At 33.4% G+C, this 13,401-nt stretch overlaps 1 protein-coding gene and 1 non-coding gene across 5 annotated transcripts in view; both read left to right on the forward strand.

Moving 5' to 3' along the window:
* Positions 1-13,401, forward strand: part of LOC112032261 (probable plastid-lipid-associated protein 10, chloroplastic) — a 30,562-nt gene that overhangs the window by 12,599 nt on the left and 4,562 nt on the right. The window contains exons 5-10 of one of the 4 annotated variants that reach the window (XR_010627984.1): positions 8,209-8,304; positions 9,404-9,484; positions 10,616-10,702; positions 11,023-11,078; positions 11,171-11,387; positions 13,070-13,206. Coding sequence is in view for 1 of the 4 variants with exons in the window: in XM_065770888.1 (XP_065626960.1) it covers positions 8,209-8,304; positions 9,404-9,484; positions 10,616-10,702; positions 11,023-11,078; positions 11,171-11,285 (435 nt within the window). In the remaining 3 variants the exon portion in view is untranslated. The other 3 variants (XR_010627986.1, XR_010627985.1, XM_065770888.1) reach the window with 3 other exon arrangements.
* Positions 7,072-7,174, forward strand: LOC112032290 (U6 spliceosomal RNA). The gene has a single exon (XR_002885074.2). It is a non-coding gene; the product is annotated as a U6 spliceosomal RNA (small nuclear RNA).

A 13,401-nucleotide genomic window follows, 5' to 3' on the forward strand; every position in this document is an offset into this window, starting at 1 on the left:
TTACTTCTCCTTCACATCCTCTCCCCTTTCATTTCTCTGACTTCCCTCTTTTCTACCAAATTTTGTTGTCTATCTCTCTTTCTTCCCCTTCAATACCCATAGATGTTCATTTCAAAACCCACAAATACCTAAACCTCCAAACCGGCTAGGAATCAGCCCCAGCCGTCGAAGATGCCGCCCAAAACCTCTGGAGATACCACCAAAATCCAACACAGAATCCGTTCATCCTCCTTCCTGAAGATCTCGCTAACCGTCGTGCTCATCATGAGCCTCTGCTTCATCGGCTTTGTCACTGCGCTCCACGTCTTCAGCAAGCTCTACCGCCGATCCGCCGCCGCCGCCGCTTATTTTTATGCTCTCGGTTTCGGATTCAGAGCTCTTTGATCACTGTTCTAGATTCACACTAATCTTCGGTTCTTTAATTCGGTAACTGAACGCTTCGTTTTCCTTTTCCCTTTTTTTTTTTGTTGTACTTTCTTCGTTTTTGTTAATTTCAGATTCTTCGGGTTTTATTAACTTTGAAAAAAGCCTTGCTTGAGTTTTGATCATCTGGTTTTATTTACTCAAATTTGCTTGGATTTTACATTTGTTGATTGCATAATTTCTTTTATTCAAAAAATTTTGATCTTGCCAAGGAGATACAGAGAACTCTGCAAATCTGATGGGGGGTAGTCTTTGGTTGCTGGGTTTCATTCTTCATAGTTGTTGGGTTTTTGAAGAAATGTTGGTTGGTTGATGGTGATGGCTTATGGTTGCTTGTGGTGGTTGCTTGTGATGGTGATGACTGGCGTGGTGGTGGCGGCGGCTTGTGGAGGAGCAATGAAGGGTAGTAAGAAGAGAGAGCTCTAGGTAAAAGAAAACAAAAATGAAAAAGGAGAAGAGACAGAGAAGAGCCGGTTGGAGAGAGAGAGTTACTTGATGGGACAAGTCATACGGGTGGGCTCCACGAGCTCAAAAATTTTACGGAATTGCCATTGAGTTATGTAACTCAGAAACTGAAAACACCAATTTGGTGTTTTTAGTTTTCTGCATTGTAACATCACTCAAACTGAGTTTGAGTGATGAAAACTAGGAGAAGAAATCAAGCCAAACACTCCAGTATTCAGCGGGTCCCACATAATTCTGAGTTTGAGTGATGAGAACTCAGTTTGAGTGATGAAAACTGGCTAATCTAAATGGGCTCTTAGTCTCCAAGGAATGGCAGCATTAGGAGAATTAATCCCTCGCACACAAGTAGAAGAGTCCCTTCATTCATAACATTATTTAAGTTATGTTTTATCCACGGTTTTAAAAACCAAATCGGACCGGCCGGTCCGATTGGATGGACCAAGAACTAGTCACTAGTCTAATCCAAGAAAATCTCCAAAATTAGTCAAAAATCGAGAACTGGAGGCAAATCTGATTTTGCCTTCAATCCATTTTTTAAAACCATGGTTCTATCAACAGTAAGGCAACCCATCTAAAAGTTAACAAATGAAAATTTAGGAACTCAAAAAGTAATTACGTTAAATGTGGGAAAATATATGTTAACAAATGGAAATTTCAGTAAATTGTTGTTACCTAGAGGGGTGTACCCAATTGTTCCTCTTATTCCAATTGAGCTGCTTTGTTTTTTCGGATTTATTAGTTCTAAACAAAATTCCGCAAGTCCAAAATCTCCAACATGAGTAGTCATATCATTGTAAAAAAGAATGTTACTTGGCTTTAGGTCACAGTGAACAACTTGCATTGGGCAACGATGGTGTAGATAATCGAGTGCACATGCAACATCAATGGCAATGTACGTTTATTATTTGAAGAAGGTTCAAATTTTGTATCTCTAGTTGTTTGAAATCTATTTCTAGATCATGTAACAAATTTTCTAGATTTCCATTGGGCATGAACTCATAGACTAGAACCTTGAAATCATTCCCATGAAAATCCACATATTTTTTAAGGTTTCACACTCTGAGAAGAAAATCCACATATTTTCTTGATAATATTATTTAATCCCTAGCACACAAATAGAAGAGTCCCTTTCATTGATAATATAATTTAATTTATGTTTTATCCATGGATTTAAAAACCAAATCGTATTGGCCAGTTTGATTGGATGAATTGGGAGCCGGTCACCAATCTAGTCCAAAAAAAAAAAAAAACCCCAAAACGGGTCAAAAATCATAAACCGAAGGCAAATCAGTTTTTCCTCGGTTTGGTTTTTAAAACCATGGTTTTATCACCAGTTAGGCAGCCCATCTAAAAGTTCAGTAGAGTAATACTAGTTAGCGTAGTATACTGGTACAATACAGTATAGGAAATAGTACCATAGGCCTAAGAATGATCTTGGACCAGATGCTCTACTAGCCCTCTTATGCTCAAGTTGGCTTGAGCAAAACTAACTTGAGTTTGGATTAAGGAAGTCAATTTCGTATCATAGGCAATTTCAGTTTGGCAAAGAAAATGAAATGTTTCGGTACTATTTGATATTGGTTTATCGTTTGCTATATATTTACTTACATACATATATAAATGTTTGTATGTATTCATGTATGTATTTATTTATATGTTTATAAATATATAACTTAAAATCCACATATTTTATAAACCTAAATATTAGCTAAGTACAATAATGCAAAGTATTTTAACTTAAATAACACATTTTATAATTTTATAATAATTTTTTTCTTGTACTGGCCAAAACATCCGAAAAATCTCTAGTCCAGTATTGACTTCCTTGGTTTGGATACAAGATTGCACAAGGACCTTGAAGAATGTGACTTGTGGAGATTGTGAGCACCTTAGCTAGACTCCCATTTCAATAAGAGTTTCCAATAATAGAGCAGTAAAGTGGGTTAGGTTGCTTGGTGTCAATCCATCCTTGAGTTTGGATACAAGATAGGATAATAATTGTTTTACACTGTACTATTAATGTAAATCTTTCATGTAAACTAAACAAATGTGTACAATGGTTTACACACTTGTAAAAAGTGTACAATATTGTACATATTTTTTTTAGTCTTTGATATTAGATTTACATTAATAGTAAATATAAACTCATAAACGCATGGTGGAGTATGGCACTTTGACTCCAATTTTCAAAAAAAAAAATCCACTTTTATTCTAATTTTTGGTATTTTCAAAAATTATATCTATACACTACAAGAAAAATGGGTTTAGGCATTTTTTTTTTTTGCGACGTTTCGAATGTCGCAATAGAGCGGTCACTATTGTTCTATTGCAACGTTTCAAAAATCGTCACCATATATTACTCTTTAGTGGTGTTCAAAAACTTTTAATGATGTCACTAAATAATATAACATTTTCATATATAATGTAGGAAAATACATTTAGCGACGTTTTGAAAACGCCGCAAATAATCACACCTATAGTGACGTTTCAAAAACGTTGCAAAAACATTTGTCCTCTTGTTTTTTAGTGACATTTTTAAAACATCGCTGTAGGATTGATTATGTGTAGCATTTTAAAAGCATCACTAAAAATATTTCCTCTTACTTTTTAGTGACGTTTTTAAAACGTTGCAAAAACCTGCTCTTTATATATATATATATATATGCTATATAAACTTGTTTAAAATTCAACAATAACTAATACAAGCTGGTAATAGATCAATAAACCTATTGATCATCATCAATATTCCACAATAACACATTATCATCTTGAATTGAACAAAATACATGTCTATCTACAAAAAAATAAAAATAAAAAAACAACCACCTAAACTATGACAATATTAAACAAAGTACAATACTTCCAAAATAAATGTGGTTGTAACAAAATACTTGTCTACCTATACCAAAAAAAAAAAAAAACCAACCACCCAAACTATGGCAATATTATAAACAAAGTACAATAGTCCCAAAATAATTGTGGTTGTTCAAAACAACTATGTAATAGACCATGGAGTCCTTAAAACACTGTATGTACTGCTATATGCTAGTTTCTTGATGGGATGAAGCTTGTGATCTATAAGGAGTTGGAGATTGATGATCTAAATCGAAACCACCCTAAATACAAATTAAAGTATCTAATAAGTTCATAAAGAAATCATTTCGAGTAACAAAATAATAGTTGCTACACTTAAAAAATTTAAAAACCAAATACATTCTTAAAACATTAAAATTTAATACCTAACTAGCTTCTAAAGAATGATTTTGCTGATTTTGAACTAGTTGCATCAATTGGGTCATTTCCTCCAAGTTTTCATAACGATTCACATTAGTGGAATGCAGACTTATAGTGATGATATTAACATTGACTATGTGAGAACAATACTAATAATAATAATCACAATAATTTTATTGTAATTTATTTAAACTAACATCGATACCCAAAACTCTCTCCAAAAAAAAAAAAAAAAAAAAAAATCACATCGATACACAGAACATACTAGTAATAAAATTTGAACAAAATTAATACTTACAAATTCCTTATAGGAATACAACATTATAAATCTTATAATTATAGAGAAAATTAATTCTATAGTTCTATTAGGCACTCTTCAGTTTGGAGGGCTATGATGCCCCCCTTCTCTTGGAAATGAATATCAATAATATGCCAATAGCTATGGGAGTCTCAAACATGCTTCAATGGTCCTCTTGATTCCTATTGGATGCGCCCCCCTCAATATCTTACTCGTTGATATCTCAAATTGCACGCAATCTAGTTTTGTAATAAATGAAACTTGATTTTCGTGCCTACTGGACACATGTTATTTTGGTCATTAATTAGCCAACATGTTAGTTTGCATACTTGGTATTCTCATGTTGACAAGTCATTTATGTTTCACAATATATAAATTATTTAATTTTATTTATTTATTTTTTGGTGCTAGGAATGATATATAACTATTTAAGTTGGATCACATAGATCTAACTAGACCAAATTGACAAAATTGGACTAAATAGATTGAAGTGGACTAAATGGACCATATGGATCGAATGGAATGAATAGGATTGAATTGACCAAAGTAGACTGAATGAATCGAATTGGATTGAATGGATCGAATTGGACCAAATAGACCTAACTGGACTAAATTGGCCAAGTGGACTGTATGGACTAAATAGACCTAACTAGACGGAATTGGCCAAATTGGACCAAATAAACCTAGGTGGACCGAATGGACCGAATAGACCTAAGTGGACCATTTGTACCAAATTGGACCGAATAGACCTAAGTAGACCATATGGACCAAATTGGACCGAATAGACCTAATTGGACCGAATTGGCCAAATTGGACCGAATCGACCTAGGTGGATCGTATGGACTGAATAGATCGAAGTAAATAAAATGGTCCGGATTGGACCGAACAGGACTGAATTGACCAAAGTACACCGAACTAGACCGAATAGACCTAACTGGACCAAATTGGCCAATTGGACTGTATGGACCAGATTGGACGGAATAGACCTAATTGAACTGAACTGGCCAAATTGGACCGAATAGACCTAGGTGGGCTGAATGGACCAAATTGGACCTAATGGACCTAATTGGACCAAATTGGCCAAATTGGACTGAATATATCAAAGTGGACTGTATGACCCGGATTGGACTAAATAGATTGAACAGGACCGAATTGACCAAAGTAGGCCGAATGGGATCGAATGGACTGAACTGGACCGAATAGACCGAATTAGACTGAATTGACCGAAGCAGACCGAACGGACCTAATTGAATTGAAGTGGACTCAAGTAGACCGCATTGGACCAAAGTTAACCAAAGTGGATTAAAGTAGACCGAATTGATGAAGTGGACCAAATGCATAGCCAAGATTGTGTTTTGATATAAATTCAAATTCTTACTTCCAAACTAATCAAGTATTAACTAAAAAAAATCAAACCAAAACTATAAGAGAGAAAAATATGCTACTTGTAATGGGAAACTAAAAAATTCAACACCAAAACATATGAACCCAAAATAGAGTTTTAAAAATCACAATGATTCATCAATATAAAGAAAAGTTGTAAGAAAGAATTTAAAAAAAAATAGAGAGAGAGAGAGAGAGAGAGAGAGAGAGAGAGAATGTAAGAGAATAAAAAGAAATTTATAGAAAATAATATGAGAAGAAAAACTTAAAATATATATATATATATATTGTCATAAACACCAAATTATCCAAATCATGTTATGTTATATAATAAAGTAGCGTTATATTCTTATATACTATCTTTGTATATAATGCAATAGGATAATATCTATGAAATCAAAGAGAATATAAAAGATAACAACTTAAAAATATAATTTAATCATGTCAACCCAAAGTAGAGTTTCAAATAATTCAAAAACTTATCAACTTAAAGTAGAGATGCAAGAAAAATAATAAAAAAATCCACCAAAAAAAAAATTGAGAGAGAGAAATAACCTTATGTGGGTAGGAAAACTATGTATAGAATGAAATTAAGAATTGTAAATTTATAGTAAGAGTGAGAGTAAGAAAAGCCAAATATAAATGAAAATAAAGGGATTGAAGAAAAGTGATATGAAGATAAATAGTAGTGGGAAGATGAAAAGATAAAAAGGAGGGGAAAAGTTGGTGAAAGTGTAACATTAAGTTGAGAAATTAATAAGAGAAAAAAAAAAAAGTAACAGAGAAAAAAATGTAACAAAGAAAAAAAAGAAAAAGAGAGAGAATGTTAGAAATTGGTGAATGAATGATGTGATTGCTGATGTGTCTCAACAAAAATATATCAACAATAAATATTACACATAAATTTTTAAATATATATAGATAGAGATGAATATAGTTTCCTGTTTATGCTAAACAAGTAACCGAAAAGTTGAAATACACTTTTCTTTGTTGAAAATAGTAATGAACTTTATTCTCATAAAAAAGAAAAGAAAATTGAAGTGAAAGTGTACGAGCTCATAACTAGTAGGCCCAACAAAGGCTCCAATCCAGGCATAACCTAGTCTCGTTGGCCCAATCCAATATGTTGGGCTCTATCTCTAAATTGCAAACTTCGCCTACAATCATTGAAAAAAATGCCCAAAGTTCCCTAAAGATTACAGGGTAGTGACTTAATGTCAGACTCCTTATGAAATAATTAAAACAAATATTAAGCCAATAACTTTATAACTCATCCTTTTGGTGTTTGAAAAAATTGAAAGGATACAAATAAAATTAACATTGCTCTTGTGCAAGGATGACACGCATTAAAAAAAAAAAAAAAAAATTTAACCAACACTTTTTAATATTATTAATGAAACATTCAAGGTTCAAATCCCAATTCCTTTAATTATCCAGTTATTAAAAAAAAATTCAAAGAATTGATTAGTTACATAAAACCCAGAAATCACACTCTTTTTCCAGTTTTTTGTGTTTGGTCCAATATTTAAGACTTGCTTTGTGGAGTAGGTTCAATATAGTAGAGAAATAGCTATTATTGACGGTGGATAATTTACCCGACCCGACTAGCTCCACTTGGCTTTACATACCGCTTTAAATATAATAATAATAGTGGTGGTAGAGAACAAAAAGCATGATTTATTGAGAGCTATCCAAGAGACAAAACGAGGACTTGTTGCAACTGCTGACCAACGCTCTTCCATTGAGGAGGCTCTTGTATGATTTTACTCCAGTATATTTGATTGCTTCATGCCTGTGCTTATTGATTCTATATTCTACATGAGATGTTCACTTGATAAAAAGGAGGAAGAGTTATGTAACAGTGAATTTGTTCAAATACAACTAATGAAATGTTTATAATTGGCAGGTGAGTGTGGAGGGTTATAACATGGGTTTGCCAATTGATCTCATTAAGTTGGATGGGACATGGCGCCTGCAGTATACTTCTGCCCCTGATGTTCTCATTCTTTTTGAAGCTGCTGCTAGACTTCCTTTCTTTCAGGTTTTTCTTCTTTTGATATAACTTACAAGCAATTCCTACAGCTATATTTCTGAACTCTGTATTGCTCTTAGTTATGCATCCCCTTGTTTAGTTATGAAATGTTTATTTCCAGAAATCATTATACATGAAGAGGCTTGAACGTTGAAAATAACTTGCCTGAGGACAGTTTTTATGGGTCATTATCTGCCTGAAGATGGCTTTTTCTTTTTTAGCATCTCATGTCTAAAATTTATGTACACTGGCTTATTCTATGTCTAGGTGTATGTGAAATGTTCATCACTAGATTTGTTATTTCCTTTATCTCTGTGTTTTCCCCCTAAAACATTGTTCTCTGCAATTGGTTTCTACATGAATGTGGAGCTAGGTTGGGCAAATTTTTCAAAAATTTGAGTGCCGAGATCAATCAAATGGGGGTGTCATCCGTAATGTTGTTCGATGGAGTATTCCAACCTTGTTAGAGGTAAACATCTGCCTTCCTTTCTTCCCACTACCTTATTTGGAAGCTATTCTACTTAAGTTGAAAACATAGATCTTGAAAGTGTGCACTGCATTGAGTCTGGATTTTCTGTATAATTCTAATTCACTTTCTCATTATTCTCTATGTTCTGTTTTCTTTTGAGTCACATATTATTATTTCAGTTGTTTATGTTCAATGATAGGTTCTCAGTATGCTAGATCAGTACTGAATATTGTAGAGCAACTGTAATTTCTGCTAGTCATTTGCCATTTTCAGCAATGTACATGAGATTTCACATATGGGGATGCTTCAGCTAGTGCATATGATAAAAAGGCCTTCAGCTAGTTGTTTGAGTAAATGGGACAGCCATTAGAGGAGGTTATTCACTATTAAAATAAAATTAAAATAAATATTCAAAAATCACACTTGCCCCAAAATGGCAGCCTAAAGAAAATGATTTAAGAAGAATATGTCCCCCCAACCTTCTTCTTCATAACACAGGTTCCTTTTAAAGTTCTTTTAGGTAAATATGCATTGTAAGATACCAAAGGTTAAAAGGGTCTCCTTTCCTCTTACTCAAACATTTCATCTCCCATGCCTTGAAGAAATTACACAGCAACTGGGCAGCAACCCAAGACATGAAAGTAAGAAGAGGAAAAAAGAAAAGAAAAACATTTTAATGTACAAAGGATTAGAGCATTAAGAATTCTCCATAATCTTATTGATGTCGTTTGGTCATGGGCTATCTTGTCAATCTTGAGTTTATGGAAGTAAGAGTATTTCCTTGCTTCTCTTATACCTGTCTTCTAAATTCCTATTAGCTAATTTTAATGTACTTACTAAATTCCAACATTTTATTGTGATGGTCGACTTAAATTGATTATGGGTAACTTCTTGTTTCTAGTGGTGAGTATTTAGTTAATTTAAGAAACAGTATTAATTGGAGATGCTTCATGTGCATGCCAACTTTTGGGGACTATTGAAGATTATCCAGATTCTTTATATTATTTATGGAGTTGTGGGAATGTGAGAACGTTCATATTTCATGAAACACAAATCCTTCAGTTTCTTTGGAGTGACATTATGGTTATTTTCTGTGTAGGAACAAGAAGGTGCCACTCTGCTTGTATCTGCAAAATTTGACATTGTTTCTGCGCGTAATATCTACCTTCAGTTTGAAGAGGTGTTTTCCTGCCCTATATGAAATATGACATCCAAAATTGTTGAGCTGTATCGGCTGCAACTGTTCCCACTTCCCTGCAATTTTGTTTGACTGTTTTGGAAGTATTGTCAACAGACCTTGATAGATTAAATGTGTCATATTCTATGCATTTTTCCTTTTGTTTAGTATCATCCTATTTTGGTTTTCAATTTGATTAATTTATTCATTAGTATATGTAAATTCACCTAATTAGATATATGCAAATGAGGGGAGAAAATAGGATAATAGTGAAAATTTATTAGGGTGAATGAAAATAAAAGCTACAGTCCAGCTTATATTGCCTAGAAGAGGATACATCAGCTATTTCAATCAGTTGCCATACCAAACAAGATAGGGGAAAAAATCGACTACTGGTTTGTTCCATTCTTGTTCTCACTTTTGCAAATTTTAATCAATTTGTAGCTCCATCATAGCTGGAAGTGATTCTCATCTCTGTCAGTCCTCTTCAGATTATCTTTCATTTCTTTTAGAGCATCATTCATTTGAGCCAACACATCTGTAGGAATAAACATCACACAGGTAATCATTTTGCATGATGGATGAACTTGTCTATTTATGCTCTAACTCCCAACAAAACAGATCAATTTTTGGTTGTGAGGTTGCAGATAAGGCAAAATTTGTTGTGTTTAGATCCGTAATACCATCTTGCTGTAGCCTTAAAATTTGCTAAAAATATTAAATTTCTTTGAGTTTAGATTGATTTGGAGACAGACTTGTTATCAGCAACCATTCTGATCAAATTTCAGGTGAAAACAAATTTATGCCTCTTGCCAGACTTACCCCCTCTTCATATCTCAGTATAGATTATAGGCTGGGAACAATATATTTGAGCTTCATGTGTTTGTAATGGGCCAACATTAATGTCTAGTTATTCAAGAAGATGATGGAGATCTTAAGATCGCTCCAGCATCACCTAAGATTGACAAAAAGATAGTATCTATTTGTTTAGTATAGCAAGAAAAAGGCAGAAAACCTCTTTCTTTTGGTGAGTGCTTATTGTGATATTTTGGTATTTCTTTACTTGCCATGAGAAACTACATGAAGTATAATTTTTGTAAATTTAGCTAAATTCTGCAATTTTGTTTTTGGCAGATAACTATTCAAAATATAAATGTCAGTGAAGAGCTGCAAGCTTTAATAGCTCCAGCAATACTGCCACGATCATTTTTAAGCCTACAGGTAACTTGACTATATAAGTAGTTTCAGAATGCAATCCTTGATTGCCAACTTTGTATGCAACCTCATGCATCTAAATAGGTCCCATTCCTGTTAAGTCACCATTTAGACAGCTCTGTTATCTGTGAACCTTGGCCAATAATGGGCTAGCTCAACAGTTTAACATTACTATTAAGAGAGTGTGGTATGTGCTATATCTTAGCCACACTCCTGGCTTTTATTGATAACTGCAGATATAAGTCATTATCTAAGCTTGTTTGCTACCGAGACAACAGTTAGATTGTTATATTTCCTTTTGAGAGTATATTCATGGTTGAGTGCAGATCTTGCAGTTTATCCGCACTTTTAGAGCTCAGATCCCTGTAAGTAACCCAGGAAGGTATGTGATGTTTATCATATTTATGATAACAGTTATGAATTTATGATGCTGCCTACAAATAAGTGTGAGTGCTAATTGTGTTTGCATTTTAGACAATCAGTGGGAGGACTATATTACCTTTCTTATTTGGATGATAATATGCTTTTGGGTCGTGCCGTTGGTGGTGGAGGAGTATTCGTGTTTACTAGAGCTCAACCTCTTGAATGATAAGGGCTAAGTTATTCAACTTATCATCTACTGCTGGTCAGCATTTCTACTCAAAAGTGTTGGTTTTGGAGGAAATAGCAACATGAGGACTACAATGATGAGGTTTTTATTGATTCCGACTTATTATACATTTTTCTAAGACTGGTGGTTTTTACAACTGGCCACATACTTTTATACCCTGGCCACTTCCAGCATGCAAGAAATACAAAAGAAATATGGAGACCTTGTCTGTGAGTTTACTTGTTATTCCTTAATTAAAACTATGTCATTGGATGGTGTTGAAACTTGAAACTAACAGTAGCTTATGAGGGTTTATACAGAAAACAAATTACTAACTGATATAAACTGTCATAGTCAAAGTGAAAATCATATTGTTCTTCAAATTCAGTTCAAATCATAGTTAGACTTTCCCTGAGCTTGATGATTGACATGAGATATACCAGATATGACTAAGTGTTCAGAAATCTTGATTATGCTTTACTAATTAGGTGTATGTGAGTCTTCAGCTAAGATATGGGAGATGCTTTGATGGTTTGAGATATATATATATATATATATAAAGAGAGAAAGCATTAGCCAGTGATTAATGTCATAGATATCGATGGATTTTAACCAAAAGCTGTAATAATGGTAGATCATCCATTGTTGCTGTCATTAGGATGTACTCATAAACAACTTACTGTTGACATGACTTGTTGTGAATATAATAAAAATAGTGTCATTGGTGGAACCAAGTGAAAAGTGATGTTGCTTCAATTATAATAGACCATGTCAACAGTTGTGAAAAAAGTTGTGTTCCTAACATTAATCTTTGAGAATAGTCAAGTGTAGTGTTGTTATGGACTGAGGTTTGCAATAGAGGATTGTGACTATAATGAATGCTGTTCTTTATATCTTAAGACATTGGCATGGCTGCATCATTAGGTGTTTATTGGGGATAGGGTCTGAATTGCTATATTGCAGATAAATCATGTGCTGAGTCTACAATGATGATAATTGATAGCGTTTGAGAAGATCCTGCAACTATTTTGGACTAATAACTGAAGTAAAACCCTTTGGTACTACCAAAGGTCCAAAACTGTATGTAGTTTTCTATTTTAGATGGGGATTCACATGCAGCTAGAGCCTTTAACTACAATTAAGTTCTATTTATTGAGATTTGAGGTTGCAACATGTTCCTTTGAACCAAATAGCACTCTTGCAAGTTTACTTGAATTTTCTGAAAATTCACACATTTACATAAATATTATTACAATACCTGGTGACCCTTAAAAAAAAAACCATTACCAAGACTTAAGGGTTTAGATAAACCATTAATTGATTAACTAATCTTTATTTAAAAGTTTCTAACCATTCAAATCCACATGAGGCATATAAGGGTTTATACCTTATGTATAGCATAGTTTATATTTAGTTTCAAAATAAGAAAATTTCTAAAGTGTGGGAAAAATAAATGGCTAGTAAATGGATGAGAAAACTCATCAAGGTGACGATAATAAAATTGGTTATCCTTCTTTTCATTGTAGATGAAGCTAATGACCTTTCTCTTACCTCCTCACTTCTAAGCATGCTTCATAATCCCTCTAAACTCGGTAATAAAATCATCAAGCAAGAACTATTTTTTCAGTGTGTGACTGGAAAAACTCATATTTGTTTGCAAATACCAGGAACGGACCCTTGGAATGATTTTCAAAAAAGTTTGCATTATGTATTTCAGATGCTTTTCAAAACTGTTTCAGTAAACCATTTTAATGTGTTTGATCCAACATATTTTATGGCTGTAGATTGCTTTAATTATTGCTCCAAGATAGTAAAAGAACCTGAACTCATTGGTTTAATGGGTTGTTTACTGCAATGCTATGAACGGAATGTAGCTCAACATATATGAAGAATCCAAGAATTAACTTCAATTTTGAATTTGGTAAATAATTCCTAACATTTCTATCTTTCTAAAAACTTACTCTTTCTGGATTCAATATATTAATGAAATTTTCTCGTTTGAATTGGGTGTAATGTAATTTCTATAGGTTTGTGATATGATATTTGTTCTAAATGTTATGAAATGATTTACCAAATGTACTGATATGAACCAATATAGACCAAAATGGCCTATTTA

Source organism: Quercus suber, unplaced genomic scaffold, assembly GCF_002906115.3.
Source record: "Quercus suber isolate HL8 unplaced genomic scaffold, Cork oak 2.0 scaffold_37, whole genome shotgun sequence".
Classification (NCBI taxonomy): Eukaryota; Viridiplantae; Streptophyta; class Magnoliopsida; order Fagales; family Fagaceae; genus Quercus; species Quercus suber.